This window comes from Salmo salar, chromosome ssa08 (genome assembly GCF_905237065.1).
Source record: "Salmo salar chromosome ssa08, Ssal_v3.1, whole genome shotgun sequence".
NCBI lineage: Eukaryota > Metazoa > Chordata > Actinopteri > Salmoniformes > Salmonidae > Salmo > Salmo salar.
Genome location: NC_059449.1, coordinates 9,102,764 through 9,126,396, shown reverse-complemented (window position 1 = coordinate 9,126,396; position 23,633 = coordinate 9,102,764). Strand labels below are relative to the sequence as shown.

The window sequence follows — 23,633 nt, the reverse complement described above, 5'->3', positions numbered from 1 at the left end:
AGGTCGAGGGTTCGAAACCTGCTCCCTGCCGTTTCATTACGATACATTTGCAAAGATTTTTTTTTTCACAACTTTTTTCTCCCCAATTTCATGGTATCCAATTGGTAGTTACAATCTTGTCTCATTGCTGCAACTCTCGAAAGGACTCGGGAGAGGCGAAGGTCGAAAGCCATGCGTCCCCCGAAACACAACCCAACCAAGCCAAGCCGCACTGCTTCTTGACACAATGCCCATTTAACCCGGAAGCCAGCTGCACCAATGTGTCAGAGGAAACACTGTACACCTGGCGACCGTGTCAGCGTGCACTGCGCCCAGCACAGGAGTCGCTAGTGCGCGATGAGACAAGGATATCCCTGCCGACAAAACCCTCCCCTAACCCGGACAACGCTGGGCCAATTGTGCACCGCCCCATGGGTCTCCCGGTCGCGGCCGGCTGCGACAGAGCCTGGACTCGATCCCAGAATCTCTAGTGGCACTGCAATGCAGTGCCTTAGACCACTGCGCCACTCGGGAGCCCCCATATTTGCAAACATTTCTAAAAACCTGTTTTCGCTTTGTCATTATGGGGTATGTAGATTGATGAGGAAAATATTTTATTTAACACATTTTAGAATAAGGCTGTAACGTGACAAAATGTGGAAAAAGTCAAGGGGTCTGAATACTTTCCACTGAACTCTACTGTGATGTCCAAACTTGTGAAACGTAGATGTACAGTTGAAGTCGGAAGTTTACATACACCTTAGCCAACTACATTTAAACTCAGTTTTTCACAATACCTGACATTTTATCCTAGTAAACATTCCCTGTCTTAGGTCAATTAGGATCAGCACTTTATTTAAAGAATGTGAAATGTCAGAATAATAGTAGAGAGTGATTTATTTCAGCTTTAATTTCCTTCATCACATTCCCAGTGGGTCTGAAGTTTACATACACTCAATTAGTATTTGGTGGCATTGGCTATAAATTGTTTAACTTGGGTCAAACGTTTTGGGTAGCCTTCCACAAGCTTCCCACAATAGAGCTGGTGTAACTGAGTGAGGTTTGTAGGCCTCCTTGCTCGCGCACGCTTTTTCAGTTCTGCCCACAAATTTTCTATAGAATTGAGGTCAGGGCTTTGTGATGGCCACTCCAATACCTTGACTTTGTTGTTCTTAAGCCATTTTGCCACAGCTTTGGAAGTATGCTTGGGGTCATTGTCCATTTGGAAGACCCATTTGCGACCAAGCTTTAACTTCCTGACTGATGTCTTGAGATGTTGTTTCAATATATCCACAAAATTTTCCTTCCTCATGATGCCATCTATTTTGTGAAGTGCACCAGTCCCTCCTGCAGCAAAGCACCCCCACAACATGATGCTGCCACCCCCGTGCTTCACAGTTGGGATGGTGTTCTTCGGCTTGCAAGCCTCCCCCTTTTTCTTCTAAACATAACGATGGTCATTATGGCCAAACAGTTCTATTTTTGTTTCATCAGACCAGAGGACATTTCTCCAAAAAGTACAATCTTTGTCCCCATGTGCAGTTGCAAACCATAGTCTGGCATTTTTATGGCGGTTTTGGAGCAGTGGCTTCTTACTTGCTGAGAGGCCTTTGAGGTTATGTCGATATAGGACTCGTTTTACTGTGGATATAGATACTTTTGTACCTGTTTCCTCCAGCATCTTCACAAGGTCCTTTGCTGTTGTTCTGGGATTGATTTGCACTTTTCACACCAAAGTACGTTCATCTCTAGGAGACAAAACGCATCTCCTTCCTGAGCGGTATGACGGTTGCATGGTCCCATGGTGTTTATACTTGCATACTATTGTTTGTACAGATGAACGTGGTACCTTCAGGCGTTTGTAAATTGCTCCCAAGGGTGAACCAGACTTGTGGAGGTCTACAATTTTTTTTCTGAGGTCTTGGCTGATTTCTTTTGATTTTCCCATGATGTCAAGCAAAGAGGCACCGAGTTCGAAGGTAGGCCTTGAAATACATCCACAGGTACACATCCAATTGACTAAAATGATGTCAATTAGCCTATCAAAAGCTTCTAAAGCCATGACATCAGTTTCTGGAATTTTCCAAGCTGTTTAATGGCACAGTAAACTTAGTGTATATAAACTTCTGACCCACTGGAATTGTGATACAGTCAATTATAAGTGAAATAATCTGTCTGTAAACAATTGTTGGAAAAATTACTTGTGTCATGCACAAGTAGATGTCCTAACCGACTTGCCAAAACTATAGTTTGTTAACAAGAAATTTGTGGAGTGGTTGAAAAACGAGTTTTAATGACTCCAACCTAAGTGTATGTAAACTTCCGACTTCAACTTTACATGATAGGTTTAGATTTTGTCTGGTTCGGACCAACTGTGGTCTTGTTTGGGGGGTCGAGTGCATTAGAATAATAGCCAGTGTGCAGATTAATACCCAAATACGCAAAGGTGGATATCGCATATTTCTACCTTTGTGTACCTATTCAGAATTAATCACCATGAACATTCAAATCCATAATTATGTATTTCTGTATAGTACAGATCGGGGACCCATAACGTAATTTCGTTACCGTAATTCTGGTAGCGGATGTAAATCAACTTCAATTACTGTAGTTCAATTACCCAAATAGATGTTCTCAAACTCAGTGTCATAGCTGACTCCCCATTCTTTCTGCAGACATCTTTGCATCTTAATTCAGAGCAGATATTCACCAAATTCAACAGAAAAGCATAAAGGTTTATATAAGAAACTCTTTGCTGTACTTACAGAAACATGAAATTATATCATAAAATGTTAACCACAGTCAAGCCCATCTTTAACACAGTGATTCAAGTACCTAAGAACATGGAGTCATTGGAGTTTATAAAAAAAATCCATATGTGTTGATTCAAGAATGAAGTATAATGTTTTGAGTAGACAGAGAAGGGCAACTCAGTCCCTGCAATGATACAAAAATAACCAAGTCAGTCAGCACAGTGTCAATTTTGAATTGAATGTTTTTTTAAATGGCCACACACTCAACATTGCACAAATGATATATGTGACAAGTAGAATAACTTCTCACTATGGTAACACTTTACCTTTTCTGTAAATCTGGTGCCCTCGCTTTGGAAAAGGTTCAACATTACAGTACGCACATCTTCACTACTTTATGTCAAGTAAACATGAATTAAGGCACTATAATTTCCTCATTATAAAACACCAGCATCAAACAAAAAGACAACGTTATAAATTTATCATTGAAGCATTTTTACAGACACCATCACACCAACCATCACCATTATCTACCTCATCATAGTCATTCTTTCCTCAGTTCACTTCATCCAGTTCCCTACTACATCCTAAACCAACAAAATTAACTACAAACTAACTAGTCCTACATTACATGTCACTTTACACTATACTAGCTAATACTACATATCACTACAATCTATACAAGGCTGGGTGCATTTTCTGCTGGTGTATCCTGAGGTAGCGTACAGGCGAACGGCTTCTCTCCTGTGTGGATCTTCAGGTGCATCTTCAGATGGTGTTGGTGGGAGAACCTCTTCTCACACTGGGGGCAGCTGTAGGGTTTCTCCCCCGTGTGGACCCTCTGGTGCCTCTTCAGGTGGCCAGCCTGGGTGAAGCGCATGTGACACTGGGTACAGCTGAAGGGTTTCACACCTGTGTGGACCCTCTGGTGCCTCTTCAGGTTGGACGGGTGGGAGAAACTGGCCCGGCATAGGGGGCAGACAAATGGTTTCTCCCCCGTATGCATCCTCTGGTGGATCTTCACCTGTTTGGGGAAACTGAAGGCTTTCCCACAGAATGAACACGGGAAGCGCTTCTCTTTGTCACCGGATCTACTGATAGCATTACTACTACTGTCACTTGTCAATGGGCTTGTGTAGCCATTTAGTGTTGAGGCACTGGCATTGTCTGAGGTCTGGTTTAACATTAGGAGAGTGTGAGGAGGACGAAGGCCAGGGAGTGTCTGTGATGTCGCAGGGTCCATGTTCCAGTTGATAGATCCTATAGAAGGTATGCTGAAGGCAGCACCTGTTAGGGGGTTAACCTGAGGCGCCATCAGTCTCTCTGAATCACAACTATAGGAGCAGGACGGAGCATCGGTAGTCAAGTCTGTGTCTGTTCTCTCCAGCCGAATACGGACACGTCCCTGTCCCCGCAGACCTAATCTACGCCTCGCCCTGGTCTCAGCCAGTCTGTTGTCATGGAGACTAAGTTCGGTTTTTGTTTTGTGATCGACTGTCTGTTTCAGGTTGTGCTTAACAGTGTTGTTCCCCAACCCAAAGTTGATGCTGTCCCCTCTGGTCCTGGCCTGCTCAGTGACGTTGTCCCCTGGGCTCTTAGCTGCACCCGTCTGGGTCTGGGAATCCAAGATGGCCACCCAGTCTGCTCTGTTAGCCTCCAGCCAACCACCTTCAGGAAGAGGTTAGAAAATAGACTTCAAAAACATGGCAGAGAAGACTCTACATGTACAGTTGAGTTAATTACTTGTTCATACATTATAATGTGTGTGTTTTGTATGTTGTAAGTTGTATTTATTAATTTTATGAATGAAGAAAATTAAAAATAGTCCAATTGAAGATCTATTACTGTATGTAGGATATATGTATTTCTCCCTTACCTTGCTCCCCCATCTTTAATCCACTCAGCAGGTCGATGCTCTCTGGTCCGTCTTCTACTGTCTCCTCTTTGACCAGCAGCAGATCAGGCTTCCCATCCTCCATGTCTACTGACTGTAAGAGATACAGAGTGACAGGATGTTGGATCAAGAAATCTGATATGAGCACCCTGCTATGAGGCAACATCTGATTGGGCAAAGAGGCATTGCTATGCCGTGCGGTGCTATGCAAACATGCTACTTGATTTGATACTATGCAGCAAACATGTTAGTTGATTTGATTACTTGACACCCTTCAATGGTTTCATAATTCAAAGACATAGTCCCACACTTAAGACAAAATTGATCAAGACCTGGGCCCGTATCCACAAAGCATCTCAGAGTAGGAAATTGGTCGTAAGTGCTGAGAATAGAGACATTTTACTCCTACTCTAATGGGTAAATATGCAGCGAGCCTGTGGCTCCTGTGCCACTTGCAAATTTCAAAATTACACTCTGCCTCCCCAGTTTGGGAATCACTGCTCTAGAGTTCACAGCTGGCGATGCCTCATTGCGATTGGTTATTCCCCATTATTTGCGACAATGCCAATGAGCGTCACCACCATCTTTCCTTTGCAGTAACTCAAACTGTTCAGATTACCAGCTGAGAAACGTTTGAGTGGATTTTACTCCTGGCTCAGAGTTTGTCTGAGCAGTGTCTTAACATCATCCTAAAACATACTCTGAGCTGGGAGGTTTTTATTGTCTTAAAAAAAAGTTGGAACTGGATTCCTAAGACCTTTTCTGAGATGCCCAGGGCCCGTATCCACAAAGAATCTCAGAGTAGAAGTGCTGATTGAGGATCAGGTCCCCATCTGTCTATATAGTCATATTTATTATGATCTAAAAGGCAAAACTGATCCTAGATCAGCACTCCTACTCTGAGAGGCCTAATACCATACAGACAGTAGTTCACAGTGACTGACCATGTTCCCCTCAGGGTTCCCCAGACCCTCCTCACACCCCTCCACCTTCACCAGCAGCACCTCTGGACCGTCCTCCTCCTGGAAGAGACAGGTGATACAGATTATACAGACATACACTCCCTCAGGTACGTACACACAGAGAATAAACACACTTTCAACATGGAGTGTTACCCATCCCCACTACGTTTGAGTCCTATACTGTAGTTAGAGAATTATTTCATTGTTGTTAAAACCCATCATGGTGGACATAAATATGATGTAGTGGGTAAATGAGTCAGCTATGATAAGTCAAAAGTCAGACAAACCTGACAAAACTATTTTGACATGTACAGTATGTGTTTGTTAGTGTGTGGGTATGTGTAGGTATATTTATTAAGTGTATAATGGTTATAAAGTGCTGTTCGGTGTATGCAGAATAGGGTGAAATCAGATGTGATGTATACTAAAGAGAGTCTCAATGATAGTCTTAGAAGAGTACCATCTTGTGTTTATTAATAAACATAAACAAGTTTTAAATACACCACACATGTCAACTACAAATCTGCATTCATATTCTCATTAAAAGTGTCTTGGGGAAAAAAATAAGTATTGAATGGAAGTAATGAAATAGGCATTTGTGAACATCATTATAGCCTACACAGTACAAACACAATATCTAACAGACCTTTTAGGCTTATACAGTATATGCCTTATACACCGAGTGTACAAAACATTAGGAACTAGGCTTGGGAGGTAAACCGTGTATACTGGGGTATTTGGAAATAGTCACAGGATGGTTTATCAATACCGTATTAACTATTTCTTTGCAGGTTTTCAATACATTTTTATATTTGTAGCTACTTAAAATCTCTACCGGATCGATGTCCCTAAACCGAGACAGTTGTTGCTCAATATGCGATAATGTGACTAGAAAACATTGTATACAACAGCCAACTTTCCGGGACACAGACATGTCTTACATGGGCAAAAAGCTTACATTCTTGTTAATCTAACTTCAGTGTCTAATTTACAGTAGCTATTACAGAAAATAAATACCATGCTATTTTTTGAGGATAGTGCACAACAACAAAACAATTTTATCACGGCAACTGGTATGATACATTCACCTCTGAAGGTAAATTATGTACTTACATTTCAATAATCTTGCTCTGATTTGTCATCCTGAGGGTCCCAGAGATAAAATGTAGTTTTGTTTGAAAAAAATAATATTATGATATTCAAATGTAGTAACTGGGTTCTACAGTTTGACCCCACTGCTGTCTCTGGCTCCACCCCCCTTATGATCCATCATGTATGACATTCCTGGGAGTGTGTAAACTTTTTTTTTTTTATTACCATAGCATTTTTGTATGTTCTTTATAGTTATGTACTTAAATGTATAAATTGACCAATTCGGCACATTTGGGCAAACTCCTGGCAGACTTGATACAAAATGGTGTAATGTAAAAGTGGTGTAATTCTTCGCTGCCCGCACCTGCCCGCCCGTCCAGCATCACCACTCTAGATGGTTCTGACTTATAATATGTGGACAACTACAAATACCTAGCTGTCTGGTTAGACTGTAAACTCTCCTTCCAGACTCGCATTAAACATCTCCGATCTCCTTCCAGTTCTCTGCTGCCAATGACTAGAACAAACTGCAAAAATCTCTGAAGCTGGAGACTCTTACCTCCCTCACTAGCTTTAAGCACCAGCTGTCAGAGCAGCTCACAGATCACTGCACCTGTACATAGCTCATCTGTAAATAGCCCATCCAATCTACCTCATCCCCATACTGTATTTATTTATTTATTTATTTTGCTCCTTTGCACCCCAGTATCTCAACTTGCACATTCATCTTCTGCACATCTACCATTCCAGTGTTTAATTGCTATATTGTAATTACTTTGCCACCATGGCCTATTTATTGCCTTACCTCTCTTATCCTACCTCATTTGCACATGCTGTATATAGATTTTTCTACTGTATTATTGATTGTGTTTGTTTATTCCATGTGTAACTCTGTATTTGTTGGATGTGTCAAACTGCTTTGATTTTTCTTGGCCAGGTCGCAGTTGCAAATGAGAACTTGTACTCAACTAGCCTACCTGGTTAAATAAAGGTGAAAGTAAATAAAATTTAAAAATAAATAAACTGATCAGTCTGAAACTTTGCACACACACTGCTGCCATCTTGTGGACAACATCTAAAATAACACAGAATCCTAACTGCCTTTCTCTTGCATTTCAAACATGATGGAACAAACATGTTTTTGTTTGTATTATCTTTCACTAGATCTAATGTGTTATATTATCTTACATTAATTTCACATTCCCACAAACTTCAAAGTGTTTCCTTTCAAATGGTATCAAGAATATGCATATCCTTGCTTCAGGTCCTGAGCTACAGGCAGTTAGATTTGGTTATGTCATTTTAGGCGAATTTTTAAAAAAAAAGGGTCCGATCCTATTACTAAGTAAATACCTGCAGTCAACTTGTGCAATAAGTTAGGAGATAAAGCAGATTGCGTTCTTCATTATACATTATGAAGCTTACTGCAGTTCCCCGGAACAGTTGGTTTGCAAATAGCACAACGGGAGAAAGCGGATGCAGGTGAGTCCTGCTGTGTAGTCCTGCTGTGTTTGCGTTTTATATTGAAAGTCAGTGAGTTTTTTGCTTCAATAGTGTGATCAGGGATGTGCAACTATATTTTTCCTTCACAATAAAAACATTAGTGAAACACATTCGGCAGAAAATATCTGATGAAAATGAAGCTGACAACAGAAGTGCAAAGCTATTTGGCTGGCAGCCACACAAATAAATGAACTTACAAATGAAAAAGCAAGGTATGGCCATCATCTTTCTAATGTTTATCATAGAAAGAATGTACCCAGCTACATTTCCTAATGTTTTGCTGAAAGTAAATATTGCATTTTACAGAAATTACAATAAGCATTTTAGATCTGTGTTCACAAAGCAGCAAGATATTTCCTGTGTGAAAAACACAGAATTTTACTTAAGCTCAACTTGCTAGTTATCTAAGTAAGTGGCTGATTTAATAAGGTGACGGGCATCTTTCTCTTCTCCATTCTCTTTCTTTTCATCGTTAGAACCATTTTGTGAAACCGGGCCCTGGCTTTTACAGAATTACACTGATTGGCCCAAGAGGGTGCTATTGCAATCAACTGAAACTCCAAACGTTGAACACGCACATCTCCTGTCTCGACAGGTTTACTGTTGCCTTGTTGTTGTTAAACCCATCATGGTGGACATACACTGAGCGTACAAAACAGTGTACTTTCCATGACTGACTGACCAGGTGAATCCAGGTGAAGGTTATGATCCCTTATTGATGTCACTTGTTAAATCAACTTAAAATCAGTGTCGATAAAGGGGAGGAGACAGGTTAAAGAATGATTTTTAAGCCTTGAGACAACTGAGACATGGATTGTGTATATGTGCCATTCAGAGGGTGAATGGGCAAGACAAGACACAAATGTTTAAGTGCCTTTGAATGGGGTATGGTAGTAGGTGCCAGGCGCACCGGTTTGAGTGTGTCAAGAACTGCAACGCCGCTGGGTTTTTCTCACTCAACAGTTTACATGTGTATCAAGAATGTTCCACCACCCAAAAGACATCCAGCCAACTTGACAACTGTGGGAAGCATTGTCGTCAACATGGGCCAGCATCCCTGTGGAACGATTTCGACACCTTGTAGAGTCATTGCCCTGACGAATTGAGGCTGTTCTGAGGGCAAAAATGGGGTATAACTCAATATTAGGAAGGTATTCCACACAATGTCTGGATGCAATATTCTACCCAGGAATATTCAACATTGAAATATGTTACTCTTGTTATTCTAAATGCATCTGTGGATCTTTTCTGCTTACAACAATGAAAATGTATATTTGCCTTTAATGCAGGGTTTGATCTAAATGTAAGAAGCTATCGAGTGGAATGGTTACTTTCTATGTTATAGAGTGGAATGTTTTTTCTGCTGGTGCATCCTGAGGTATCTCCTCTCTGAGAATCTCTTCCCACAGTGCGCACTGGCAAACGGCCTCTCTCCCATGTGGACCCTCTGGTGCCTCTTCAGGTCACCAGCCTGGGTGAAACGCATGTGACACTGGGTACAGCTGAAGGGTTTCTCCCCTGTGTGGACCCTCTGGTGTCTCTTCAGGTCACCAGCCTGGGCGAAGCGCATGTGACACTGGCTACAGCTAAAGGGTTTCTCCCCTGTGTGGACCATCTGGTGCCTCTTCAGGTTGCCAGCCTTGGCGAAGTGCATGTGACACTGGGTACAGCTGAAGGATTTCTCCCCTGTGTGGACCCTCTGGTGGATCTCCACCTTCTTGGGGCAGCTGAAGCCTTTGTTACAGAACATGCAGAGGAACCGTTTCTCTTTACTATTGTTTGATGTTGCTCCCCCTCCCTGAGCCTGCGCTCTAGCCCTGTTGTTTGAGTTCAATACCTGATCAAAAAGGATGCGGCCGTGTGAATTGGAAGGTGCCATCGACGTGGACACTGGGTCGCAATCTCTGAACGTGAGTAAAGGGGAGTGGGTCACAACATTTAGATTTGTCTGTAAGCTTTCCCTGTAGTCTAAGAAGTCGCTGGTGTTTCCCTGCGAGTGTCCTTCTCCTAAATGAGTCTGGTCTACATTCCATGTCAGAGGAGCGCCGCCCTCCACTTTCACAGTCACCTCATCTACGACCAGCGCCTCCCCCTTCTTATCTAGGCACCCTTCAGAGTACACACTACTACTGTACTGGTTCCAGTCCCCTGTCATTGGATTAGTCTGTGTATCCAAGACCAAAGGCATGTCACCAGGTATCATCTCTGTCTCTGTAGCATATGAACAGGACGGGCCACTCTGAGTCTGTAACAAGTCACTTGAATATGGATGGGACCGCACCGTCCTCTGGCTCGTGTTACCATAAAGTAAATACTCTGAGCGGGAAGCAAGAGGACAGCCAAGTTGCCCCAGCCCCGTTAAAGTCTCGGTATCTGTCTCTGACTTGAGGATGGCGTTCGGCGTTCCACTGACCTCCATGATTCTGTGTCGGGTCCTGGGCTGCACTGGGGTGGTGGGGTCCTCCGTGGCTACAGGGGGCGCTCCAGCTGCTCCAGTCTGGATGTCTCTGCTGTGCCGTAGGTCCTCCTCTCCTTCAGACCTCTCCTGTTTGACTCCAGGACCTGCATCCTCTGCAGACTGACACAAAAAGAGAGGAGGTTATCAGTACACGAGTTAAATTGTATAACAATGTTGTAGGGAAGTCTCACAAGCTCCCCTATGGCAGATAAATAAGGATGTACATGTAAACAAGTGAATAGCTGAGGGGAGCCTTTCTGAAATACTTTGATTTACAAAGTAGCACATTTTCTATGCAATACTATTACACTAACTTCTATCATGATAACGTGCTGGGTTGAGGTTCCACTCCCCTCATCAACAGTGATTGGTTGGTCATCTCTCCATGTATTGTGTCCCACTGGCTTCACAAAGCTCCTGTGGCCTCCAGTGAGATGTCCTTCACCTGAGAGAGTGATTGGGGGAAAAGAGGTGGTTAGGTTAGCTACTGTCAATGCTCAACACTATATTGTACACTATTGACACTGTCTAGAATTGGCCAGGATGTAAGGCATCACTTCTCATAACTTCTTGATATACTATTTATTGATTGAGGTATTATGTTCCATGTATCACATTGTTTTCATTGAGTAAATAATAGGAAATGCAGTAAATCAAGAATCTGGTTAGAATGAGTGTCTTTGAGCAAGACAGCTAGCTAAGTAATCAGGGGAATTATTGCATAATATCCAAAAACTGCCCCAGACCCAATTGTTGGCAACACATCTCAATAGGGTCCAGTTGCTACATCATCTCTCAGAGCAGTCATCCCTTTAGAAAGTGGGGGTGTCTTAAAGGAGTGGGCGATTCGGAAGAGGGGATTTCGAGAAGCGCTGGAACCGCCATGACTTGATATATCAATTATATTCAAATATTCAATAATAAATAATACATTGTAAAAAAGTTAAGGTAGCTAACGTTAGCTAGTACTTACATTTACGAAAAAAATAGTTACATACATGGCTACCTGTAGGTAACGTTCAAAGACACAGCTCACAATAGACATTTTTTTTGCATAACTGAAATTTCTTGCTGTCATCTCTGCAGAGTGCAGACCATGACTAACGTCCGATAACCCAAACGACGTCTTGAGTTGCACCTTTCAAAACCCCCACATCTTCTTATATGGTTCCTTTCTAAATGTCCACTCCTTTCGAAACCCCTACTTTTCCAAAGAGATTGATTCACATATCAGTAGGTGGCAGCATAGAGACCGTAAAGGGATGACCTCTCTGAGAGATGATGTCGCAGCTGGGCCGCTGTCCAGTGGCGGTTCAAGAACATTTCAACTGGGGGGGTGGCAAGCTGGGGCCAGTTGTACTGTTAGAGGGTCCAGTTGGCATTAGACGTTATTGTTGTCATATCGTGTTCTTCACGTATTTCATACTCCACATTTAGGGGGGCCACAAAAATCCCCCCCCCCCCCCGCGCTGTCACACATCTGAACACATGTGCAGGAGGCGACAGGCATATATTTTCAGCCTCGGCCTTCTGCAAAATGTACCTCTTGCCGTTCCTCTGTGTCGGTCGAGGATCTTGACACTACTGGGACGACTGGCGAGGACGCGCTCTCGCATTGTCCTCTCTGCGCGCTCCCGTGCCACCTTCAGTTCCAGTAGCTGTAGTTTCCTCCGCAATCCCCTGTTTTCTTTCTGGCTTTGTGTTATTTCCAAACGAAGCACTGCATAGTCGTCGTCTACGAGTTTACATATCTCTGTCACAGCTGCATTCGCTAGCACCTCCATGATGGAGGCTATTTGAGTGTGAAAAACAATACAGTTAGCCATTGTTAGCTAACGTTAGTATCTAGCTAGCTATCGTCCCCTAGATAACTTCTATTGACAACGTCTGGTCTCCAATGCGAATTAAAGACTACATGTGGTGAGTGTGTGATATTGTGCAGTTAAATTAGTCATATCTTGAGTTCCAGAGTGTTAATAAATCCTTAAATAACGCTAACCTGGAAACTGTTCTTGGTCACCGTTTACTTCTTCTTTTTTGTATGGTTTTCCGGCAGACTAGACGCTGTGTTGCGAATTACTGCCTTTCACAGGTCGGAGTGTGAATCGCACATTTTGTTCACAAAAAAAGAAGCTCTAACAAATCCTGGATGGAAGCCCTTCTCTCAAAACCCCCTGCACTAAAATATCTGCTGCTGCTACTACCAAATCAATCTTCTGGGATTTCCATTCCATCTGTGCGGTACAATTAATGACCATAGCAATAAACAGACATTTGGGCACCCCCACAGAATTTTCCACTGAAACTACACACTCCTTTATCCCATGCCCTTTTGCACACTTTCACATTTCGGAATAAATGGTTTCCATGCGTATGATGCCATTCCATTTGCTCCAGCTATTATTATGAGCTGTCCTCCCCTCAGCAGCCTCCTGTGGCGCTGTTCTTTGAAATACGGTACTGCTTATTACGTTACACATCAAATCTCCTATCATCAGTATCTTTCAAACTGAGAGCAAACTTGTTTAGAAAGAACAGTGTGTTAGCAAGAATACTGTAGAAAATAATATAATTACTTTATTCCATCTACATCACCTTGGTAAGGTAAATATTAAACTGTCCTTGTTCCAGCCTAGGTTTACTGTTTCTAGGCAATTCGACGGTAATGGAATTGCGCTGAGGCTCAGATTATTTTACTTAAAATAATTCCAAACAAAACCATTGATGTAAAAGTTTAACAAACCATACAACTCTATGCACAATGACTACTTTTAACAAGTTACACTGAACATTTGACAAAAACACATTTGCAGGAATACCTATGCAGGTGCAAAGTTTGGTAACAGAATCTCAATAAAATCTCCCTAAATGTTTTATGTGACCACATTTTCCAAAAACTCTTAAATATTAAAAGATGTCTGCAGAAAGAATGGGATGTCAGCTATGAAATGATACCTTTGGTTAGAATATTGATATTTTGGTTATTGAACTACAGTAAGTGAAGTGGATTTACACCCAGTAACAGAATTGCGGTAACATAATTTAATCATGGGTCCCTCATCTGTACTACACAGAAGTGCATAATTATAGATATGTAATTTTCTTAATGTTGATGTATCCTAAATAGGTACACAAAATGTATAAATATGCAATATCGTCCTTTGCATATTTGGGTTTTATTCTTCACACTGGCTATTATTTTAATGGAGTGGCTGCGGTTACGGATTTTCTGGAACCCGATTCGTCGTGGCTATTGATACAGAGGTTTTTGCGCATGTGCAGGATTTTTTTACGCCTCTGCTGCGCAAGTGGCTTCCGCTTCCCCCTCATTGATATGGCGGGGAAACTTCATGTTGTAGGCCACAATGAAGATATGGTCGACATGTTCAAATTATGCAGACAAATACTTTGTCTGTTGTAACAGAATATTTAGGCAAGCATTTCAAAACACAAGCAAGACATACAGGCAGTCAAAATAGCGATTCATTTCTCATTATCATTGCAAACATTGGCTAGTTATTTTTTCCGCAACTCTCGCAATGATATGACAGACCTCGTTGAAGATTGAATGCAGCCCCCAGGACAAAATGAGTTTGACACCCCTTGTCTACATCACACAAAACTTCAAAACAAAATTAAGACATTGGGCAAGTTTCTCAGCTGGTAATCATGACAGTATGCGGTACCTCAAAGATAGTGATGACGCTCATTGACATTGTTGCACATGATAGCTATGAACTTTATAGCACGCTTCAGACAGCCACGGTGAATGATAAAACGTGTTGATATAATTTTTCACCTGACACGATCACTTTGATTACTTTTAGTCATAGCCTATATAATATGTTGGCTTGCATAACTTATTATTATTATTTTTTTTCTTACCAAATCTGATTGTTGTTAAAAACCTGTTGGGGCTAGGGGGCAGTATTTGCACGGCCGGATAAAAAACGTAACCGATTTAATCTGGTTACTACTCTTGCCCAGTAACTAGAATATGCATATAATTAGTAGATTTGGATAGAAAACACTCTAAAGTTTCTAAAACTGTTTGAATGGTGTCTGAGTATAACAGAACTCATATGGCAGGCCAAAACCTGAGAAGATTCCATGCAGGAAGTGGAAATCTGATTTGTGGAATCACCTTCAACACTTTGCCTATGAAACACACCGTGAGTTAGGATTCATTTAGCACTTCCTAAGGCTCCCACTAGATGTCAACAGTCTTTACAAAGTGGTTTGAGTCTTCTCCGGTAGAAACTGACCGAACGAGAGGCCTGGAAAGTTGGTCATAGGGGGTGGGCCATTACTACTATGACGCGGGCGCCCGTGGGTACCCTTTCGTTCCGAAACGTTTAGTAAGACAATGCAATCGTCTGCCTTGAATGTTATTGAAGCTCTGATTGAAAAAGGCCCTAAAGATATATGTTATACAACATTTGACATGTTTGAACGAACGTAAATATATATTTTTTGCACATTCCCACGCGACAAGTCCCGCGCGCCTCGTACATTATGAGTAGCCTTCGGAACGCACTAACAAGAAGGAGCTATTGGGACATAAATTATTACCTTTTTCGAACAAAACTCAATTTGTTGTGGACCTGGGATTCCTGGAAGTGCCTTCTGATGAAGATAATCAAAGGTAAGGGAATATTTACAATAGTATATTTGATTTTAGATGGTTCCAAGATGGCGCTAACCTGTATCGCCTATCCTATTTTTCTGAGCATAGCACCTCGTTTATTGCAAAGTGTGATTTCCCAGTAAAGTTATTTTTAAATCTGGCAATGCGGTTGCATTCACGAGATGTTAATCTATAATTCTTTGAATGACAATATTAGATTTGACCAATGTTTTCGAATAGTAATTTTGTAAATTGTAGCGCTGATTCACCGGAAGCATTTCAGGGAAAATATTTTCTGAACATCACGAGCCGATGTAAAATGCTGTTTTTATATATAAATATGAACTTTATCGAACAAAAGAATGCATGTATTGTGTAACATGATGTCCTAGGAGTGTCATCTGATGAAGATTGTCAAAGGTTAGTGCATAATTTTAGCTGGTTTTCTGCTTTTGGTGACGCCTGTCTTTGCATTGAAAAATAGCTGTGTAATGTTTTGTCAATGTACTGTCCTAACATAATCTAACTTTATGCTTTTGCCGTAAAGCCTCTTTGAAATCGGACAACGTGGTTGGATTAAGGTGGTGTTTTATCTTTCAAATGGTGTAAAATAGTTGATTGTTTAAGAAATTGAAATGATTAGATTTTTGCTATCTTGTCAAGCAATCCCGTTACCGGGATGAGAACGGGAAGGGGTCCCATAGAGGTTAAAAGCGGAATTTTGACAATATTACCGTTATATCAACACATTTGTCACTCAACTTTATGTTGCGCTCCAAAGGGATGCATTGAAATAACATGTTGGTAATTAAATAATTGAAAGTAAAACGTGTTTAATTATTAGCCTAGTGGTTAAGTATTTAAGCATATCATGTGAAATAATAGGGGTGGTCTGGAGTCTAACTAAAATGACATAACCCCAGGTGTGTTCTCATTCCCTATTCAGATACCCTTAGTATAACCTTACAAAATGCACACTGCCAAATGGCAGTGATAAAGCAACACCTCTGTCAATAAATAGACATTCATAAATGACATAAGATATTCAATAGCAGGTAAACATAAACCAATCAGTATGGCACCAAGTCAATCAATACACTTAAAAACAGTCATTTCACCATACATGTAAAAACATACACATTCAATAACAGGCCCTGGGTTGAGACCCAGGGCCTCAGGGCCTCAAGCTTAATGAGGAGCTTGGAGGGTACTATGGTGTTGAATGCTGAGCTGTGGTCAATGAACAGCATTCTTACATAGGTATCCTCTTGTCCAGATGGGATAGGGCAGTGTGATGGCGATAGCCCTTATGCACATTCCATGATCAAACGTTCTAAACACACTTCCTATCGGTGTGGCAATTTCCGGTCAGTCTAGTTGTTATCGACGATATAACGTTACTACCACTATGTCGCAGTTTTTTACTAGGTGTCTTCAGGACTTGCCTCAAATGAATATTAATGATGTACATCGAATTGTTAAAAATCAGCCTCAGAGACTCCAGCTAGCAAGAATAAAGCTTCCTATGAGAATAACATCCTCTCGTTTCCGAGAGGTTTGCCATGTCCGAGGAGAGACCTCAGCTGACCACCTAGCTGAGCGGATGTTCAAGGGATCTCGTATGCAGACCACGGAGATGAAGAGGGGGCTAGCCATGGAGCCAGTGGCTGTACAGGAGTACTGCACACTGAAGAATGTTAACTTCTTTCCGTGTGGCTTCGTAGTGCACCCAGATGCTCCGTGGTTAGGATCCTCTCAGGGGCGGAAATCCCAGGGGGGACGGGGGGGACACGACCCCCCCATCCTGGGAAAAATATGATTTGTCCCCCCCAATATATCACTGAAACATAACTATGTAATTTAAATAATATTAATAATACGCAATGAAAGAAATTGTGCTGATTATAGACACTTAATAGCGCGTTTTTAAGTTTCAAAAGATTGCAACCCCCCCCCCCACCCTTTGCCTCACAATGGTTTGATCCACTGCTAGTTCCTTAGCTTGCTAGGTAACAGAGAGGTCGTATCTACTGTCTGAAAGGCACTCAATGCACGTAACTGATTAAGCTAGCTAGTGCCTATTCCATTTATGTGGCGTCGTCAAAGATGGAATCAGCATGCAGATGATATAAGTTAGTGCTTCAAAGTCCCTGTGATAAGGTTAGCGATAAACTGAAATCCAAACTGAACAGAACTACACTCTCTTCTACCATTGTCTTAAATATATTTAATGGTCTCGTTGCAAAAGCTAAATTGTCGCAAGTGAACTTTTATTTATTTATTTTATTTCACCTTTATTTAACCCGGGTAGCAAAGATTATAGCAAACACCACTGAAACTGAATTGGTGCTCGCTAGCTTTGCAAATTCAGCTATTGTTGGAAGCCAGCCAATATGAAACAAACTATTAAAATTACAAAAGGTTGCAGCATATGTTGTGTAAATGGTGAACTCATACAGCTGTCAACTCTTGTCATTTTAATCCGTTTCACATTTGCTAGCTACCTTTTAGATCGAAGCCCAAATAGAATGATTGAAGATGATAGAAGCCCATCTCCTACTGTAAATAACCTACACACTGTGTGTGTAGCCAGCCAGCCAGCCAGCCAGGTAGAAAAATGGCAGAAAAATAAAAAGACGGACATCAGAGTATTTTTCAATACACCAAAACGCATAGTAAGAACCCTAGTAGCCTAATATCTCAAAGACTAGTTGATAAAATGTTCATAAGAAAGAAATGAAATTCTAATGGAAATGTTTCACAATGATGTCATTAGGCAGAGCAGGCAACAGATGGCACACAGACAGCAGAGTTGGGGACAGATATGCAGGGACAGACTGGCAGAGACAGGGAGTCTCAGGTAAGTTTGTTGAGTCTTTGTTTGGCAACATTATGAAAGGTTCTCAATTTTTTTGACTTGTAAAATAGGAACATAATTGGAAAATGCCATGGATACCCCCACTCTAAACTTCAACTGGTGACTGAACTAAGATTTGTTAAAGGCAATGGTATTGCTGTTGTGATTAGTTGTGTAGTTTTGGGTACCGGTAGTTAGGAGTACGGCAAACACCTTATTTCTTTGGTTCGTCAATATACATTTACCATATTACAATGTAGGCTATGTGTTACAGCACTACTTTTGGTGTCCCCCTCAGGAACTGCTCTTGAGAAAATTTCATTTAATTGTCCCCTCCAAAGTTGATATCAGATTTTCGCCAATGGATTCTCTCCAGATGGAATCATATTTGATCCCAGTGTGAGACCACATTTTGGACTCTTAGAGGTCAAGTGCCCAAATGTACCAAGTTATGTTGACTGCCCTTACCTGAAGATACAGAATGGAGAGCTGAAGTTGAAGAGATCTCATGCTTACTACTGGCAGGTGCAAGGTCAAATCCCTCACAGGTTGTAGCTGGTGTGACTGTCATCTGTGCACAGGAGGACATCCTAGTTGAAATGATATATACAGATCTACAGGTTTCAAAAACTATAAGAGAGAAGGTTGACCACTTATTTTTACCACTACTTACAGAAGTGTCTCTCGCACCTGAATGGATCCCCTGCATGGGTGCCAAGTTTAGTGGTTTTATGAAAAATAAGTATTGATGTTCTTGTTTAGAAATCTACAGTAGAACAGATTTGTTTAAAAAAAATGTATTTCAGCAAATGTTCAACAGTTCAGTTAATCAATTACACATCTCTAACATTGTATTCAATCTTGAATTCTGGCTATTCTGTGTTTACTTGATTTCTTTCCCCCACCCCTGTTACTCATTGCCTAATTAAAGCCAATACAAGCTCCACACAAACTGATATTCACTACAACACAAATGATTGATACATGTCGTAGATAAACAAATTATCATTTTGCTGCGAGCAAATAAACACATGTACATTTACACTGGCTTGGCCCATGCTCTGGACCGGATCAAGACCTTATTCTTCATCCCTCTCAGTCGGAGCAGGAGGTTTCAGTCATCTTCCCCAAACATCAGGTCTCTTTGAATGTGCCAGTTCCACGCGAAGACAGTAGGAACAACACCTCTTTTTAGGTATTGTGCCCCCCCCCCCAATTTTTCCCTCAACAAAGTCACTTTCGACGAAATGTGTACTACACACCTTTGTGTGTTTGGTGACAGCAAAGTTGTCACGACGTACTGCCACCAACCACCTTTTTCTGAGCTCTACATCGACCGGGAAACGATGGAAGCTCACAATACTATTACATTTGTAAGAAACTGAACACAGAGGCACTGAACAATGTTCATTAGCACCTCCTTCGCGGGGCTGTAATTTAAACGTAGTCATTGTGAACTATTTCAGTCAGAAATGCATTGACGATAGCTAGTAAACTAATGAATGTAATCAACCCGATCAGAAGTAAATTAGAACGTTGGAGGCGGTATAATGCATAGAGCCTATTGCATCGTCTGTGGACCAATTGGGGCGGTATGCAAATTGAAGTGGGTCTAGGGTGGCAGGTAAGGTTGAAGGTGATATGATCTGCAGAGATAGTTTTCTAAACTAAAACTCAAAAGAAATAGGCTACATAAGAAGCATTAGGCTCTCTGTCTGATATGAGATTTTGAACACTTGAATATGCTCCCCTCATTGCACTGGCGCCGTCGTAGGCTTGACAACATTTGTTCGCCGTTATAAACTAGGTGGTTCGAGCTCTGAACGCTGATTGGCTGACAAAACATTTATTTTGACTCATCTAATTACGTTGGTAACCAGTTTAAATAGCAATAAGGCACCTCGGGTTTTGTGGTATATGGCCAATATACCACAGCTAAGGGCTGTCTGTATCCAGGGACTCCCGTTACAATATTTATTGCTTAAATATTCCCCTTGTACTATCAGTTAAATACATTTTTTAAGACCTGGGGTACTTTTTAAGTCACATTCCTGAAGCCCAAGAAACAAACACTTAGCTTCCTAGTACATATTAATTAAACCTTTTTAATTTCCATGACGTTTTGGAGGGTTACTGTCAAACTGATTTATTACATTCAAAAAAGGACAATGACAGGCGCAATTGCCCTAAACTACTTTGACACATTGTAGGCTACTCACGATACAAATGTCTCTGCCGCTTACTGACGTGACTTGCTAGCAAAACGTTATCGACTAGCTTGGGTTAGCTAGTTAGTGGCTAATAGTAGATCGTGTTGAGTAGTATCTTCAGACAGGACAAGTGGAGGACTTAGTGATTTGGGGGCCCCCAGGCAGAGACCAGTCTGAGCCCCTCAGCATCAGATACAGTACCTATAGAAAGTCTACAAGCCCCTTGGATGTCTTCACATTTTGTATTACAAAATGGGATTAAAATGGATTTAATAACTTTTTTTTTTAACAATCTACACAAAATAATCTGTCAAAGTGGATAAATAATCTTTAAAAAAATATATATATTCACCCCCGATTGAATATTAGAAACACCTTTGACAGCGATTAAAGCTGTGTGTCTTTGCAAGAGCTTTGCATACCTGTATTGTGCAATATTTGCCCATTATTCTTTTAAAGATTCTTCAAACTCTGTCAAATTAGTTGTTGATCATTGCTAGATAAGCATTTCCAGGTCTTGCCATAGATTTCCAAGCCGATTTTAAGTCAAAACTGTAACCCGGTGTAACAGCTGTCCAACAAAGCCAAGAAGACTGGTTTCAGCACCAGCGTAACATATGTGATCGTACTTCTTAACTCTCTTGCATAGTGTTTTTAAAGAAAGGACTGTCTAGCCAGCGAGCCCAGTTGATTGGTGTTTATTCTGACGATAGACACAAGGAAGCACATTAGATGTGCAGGACAACAGTATGTTGATGGCTGTAGATTTGTGATTAGTCACTTGCATGTCAATATTAGACTGGGTATTTTGAAAATCAAATATATCATAATGTAAAAAAATAGTACACAAAATACAATAAATGTAAGTAACTGACAATAGGCACAAGAAACTCTGCAAGGTGTCAAAAGCGTTCCACAGGGATCCTTGCCCATGTTGATTCCAGTGCTTCTCACAGTTGTGTCAAGTTGGCTGGTGGACCATTCTTGATACACACGGGAAACTGTTGAGCGTGACAAACCCAGCAGCGTTGCATTTCTTGACACAAACCTGCACGCCTGGCACCTACTACCATACCGCATTAAGGCACTTCAATCTTTTGTCTTGCCCATTCACGCACTGAATGGCGAACATATACAATCTGTCTCGATGCATAAAAATCTGTCTTTAACCTGTCTTCTCCCCTTCATCTATACTGATTGAAGTGGATTTAACAGGTGACATCAAAAAGGGGTCATAGCTTTTACCCCAATTCACCTGGCCAGTCTGTCATGGAAAGAGCAGGTGTTCTTAGTGTTTTGTATACTCATATCTATATATCTCAGCAAAAAAAGAAATGTCCTCTCACTGTCAACTGTGTTTATTTACAGCAAACTTAAAATGTGTAAATATTTGTATGAACATAAGATTCAACAACTGAGACAAACTGAACAAGTTCCACAGACATGTGACTAACAGAAATGGAATGTGTCCCTGAACAAAGGGGGGGGGTCAAAAGTAACAGTCAGTATCTGGTGTGGCTACCAGCTGTATTAAGTACTGCAGTGCATCTCCTCCTCATGGACTGCATCAGATTTGCCTGTTCTTGCTGTGAGATGTTACCCCACTCTTCCACCAAGGCACCTGCAAGTTCCCGGACATTTCTGGGGGGAACGGCCCTCGCCCTCTGATCCAACAGGTCCCAAACGTGCTCAATGGGCTTGAGATCCATGCTCTTCGCTGGCCATGGCGGAACACTGACATTCCTGTCTTACAGGAAATCACGCACAGAACGAGCAGTATGGCTGGTGGCATTGTCATGCTGGAGGGTCATGTCAGGATGAGCCTGCAGGAAGGGTACCACATGAGGGAGGAGGATGTCTTCCCTGTAACGCACAGCGTTGAGATTGCCTGCAATGACAACAAGCTTAGTCCGATGATGCTGTGACACATCGCCCCAGACCATGACGGACATAAGAAGTGCCCATCAAGCCAAACCAACTTGTGGGAGGTGCTTCAGGAAGCATGGGGTGAAATCTCTTCAGATTACCTCAACAAATTGACAACTAGAATGCCAACGGTCTGCAAGGCTGTAATTGCTGCAAATGGAGGATTCTTTGAAGAAAGAAAAGTTAAGGACACAAGTATTATTTCAATTAAAAATCATTATTTATAACCTTGTCAATATCTTGACTATATTTACTATTCATTTTGCGACTGATTTCATGTATGTTTTCATGGAAAACAAGGACATTTCTAAGTGACCCTAAACTTTTGAACGGTAGTGTATCTCCCTCAAATACATGGCTTCCTTGAGTGGCGCAGTGGTCTAAGGCACTGCATCGCAGTGCTAGAGGCGTCACAACAGGCCCGGGTTTGATCCCGGGCTGTATCACAACCAGCCATGATCGGGAGTCCCATAGGACGGCACACAATTCGTCCTGGTTAGGGGAGGGTTTGGAAGTCATTGTAAATAAGAATATGTTCTTCACTGACTTGCCTAGTTAAATAAAGGTAAAATAAATGAAATAACATTGTATCCTTGCACATTGATCTGGTTCCCTCTGTTATAGCTTCTTTCTTGTATTTTATTCCTCTTGTTACTATTTTTTATAAAAAAAGAATAACTACATTGTTAGGAAGGGCTCGTAAGCAAGCATTTCGGCGCATGTGACAGTTTAAATAAAATATGTTTCATAATTGGGTTATTTGTACATTATGATGAGCCTGTGAAAGCTGTTGCCGTCAACAGGTGAAGATTGCTGGCCGGGTACTTGCCAACATGCTAGTTATATTTTAAAGACTTGTTACTGACTTTGAACACTTGTCAAACTACATCACTTCACTGCCTGTTCATTGATTATTTGGTGACTGAAAAACATAAAAGGTACTTGTGGTTCTCAGCAACTTGAACTAGCACTGAAATGTAAGCAGTGGGGTTAATGTCTTCCCCCTTTCTGCTCTTTTCCTCAGGTTGAAGCACATCCCTAACACCCAGACAGATGTCGAGAACTTGGGAACCTCCCAGCCACCAGGATAATCATCTTGTTTAGGGGGTTTATTCACAAGGTTAGATAGAAATAGATCCACCCATGTTATTCTCTATCATGCAGAATTGTAGCTAAACTTGTAACTTGGGAAGCTCATTCAATAATACAGACGTGGGCGATTTCTGGCCCAGGTGACTGAACTGTGTACAATATTTTGTTCAATTTAGACCAATTAGTTGAATGAGGTGTTAGTGAAGTGCTGGAACAAAAACCTGTACACTCCTGTGTAAAGAACCTATGGCTGCCATGACTTCAACTGCATAAATACAGT

The 23,633-nt window shown here is 41.4% G+C and overlaps 4 protein-coding genes across 5 annotated transcripts in view; 2 read left to right on the top strand and 2 right to left on the bottom strand.

Annotated features, from left to right (window-relative positions):
• The window catches only part of LOC106610073 (zinc finger protein 214), an 844,054-nt gene that overhangs the window by 65,454 nt on the left and 754,967 nt on the right, over nucleotides 1–23,633 (bottom strand). The gene's annotated exons all lie outside the window — the stretch shown is intronic.
• Nucleotides 1–23,633, top strand: part of LOC106610081 (zinc finger and SCAN domain-containing protein 2) — a 482,712-nt gene that overhangs the window by 209,517 nt on the left and 249,562 nt on the right. The gene's annotated exons all lie outside the window — the stretch shown is intronic.
• Nucleotides 1–23,633, top strand: part of LOC106610133 (zinc finger protein 629) — a 254,819-nt gene that overhangs the window by 137,903 nt on the left and 93,283 nt on the right. The window lies entirely within an intron of this gene.
• Nucleotides 2,861–12,704, bottom strand: LOC106610112 (zinc finger and BTB domain-containing protein 20-like). Its single transcript, XM_014209281.2, has 6 exons — nucleotides 12,185–12,704; nucleotides 10,956–11,086; nucleotides 10,597–10,761; nucleotides 5,571–5,648; nucleotides 4,609–4,720; nucleotides 2,861–4,400 (listed from the first exon to the last, which is right to left on the bottom strand). Exons 1-6 carry the CDS (start codon nucleotides 12,465–12,467, stop codon nucleotides 3,409–3,411), a joined length of 1,761 nt encoding a protein of 586 aa, XP_014064756.2. The 5' UTR covers nucleotides 12,468–12,704; the 3' UTR covers nucleotides 2,861–3,408.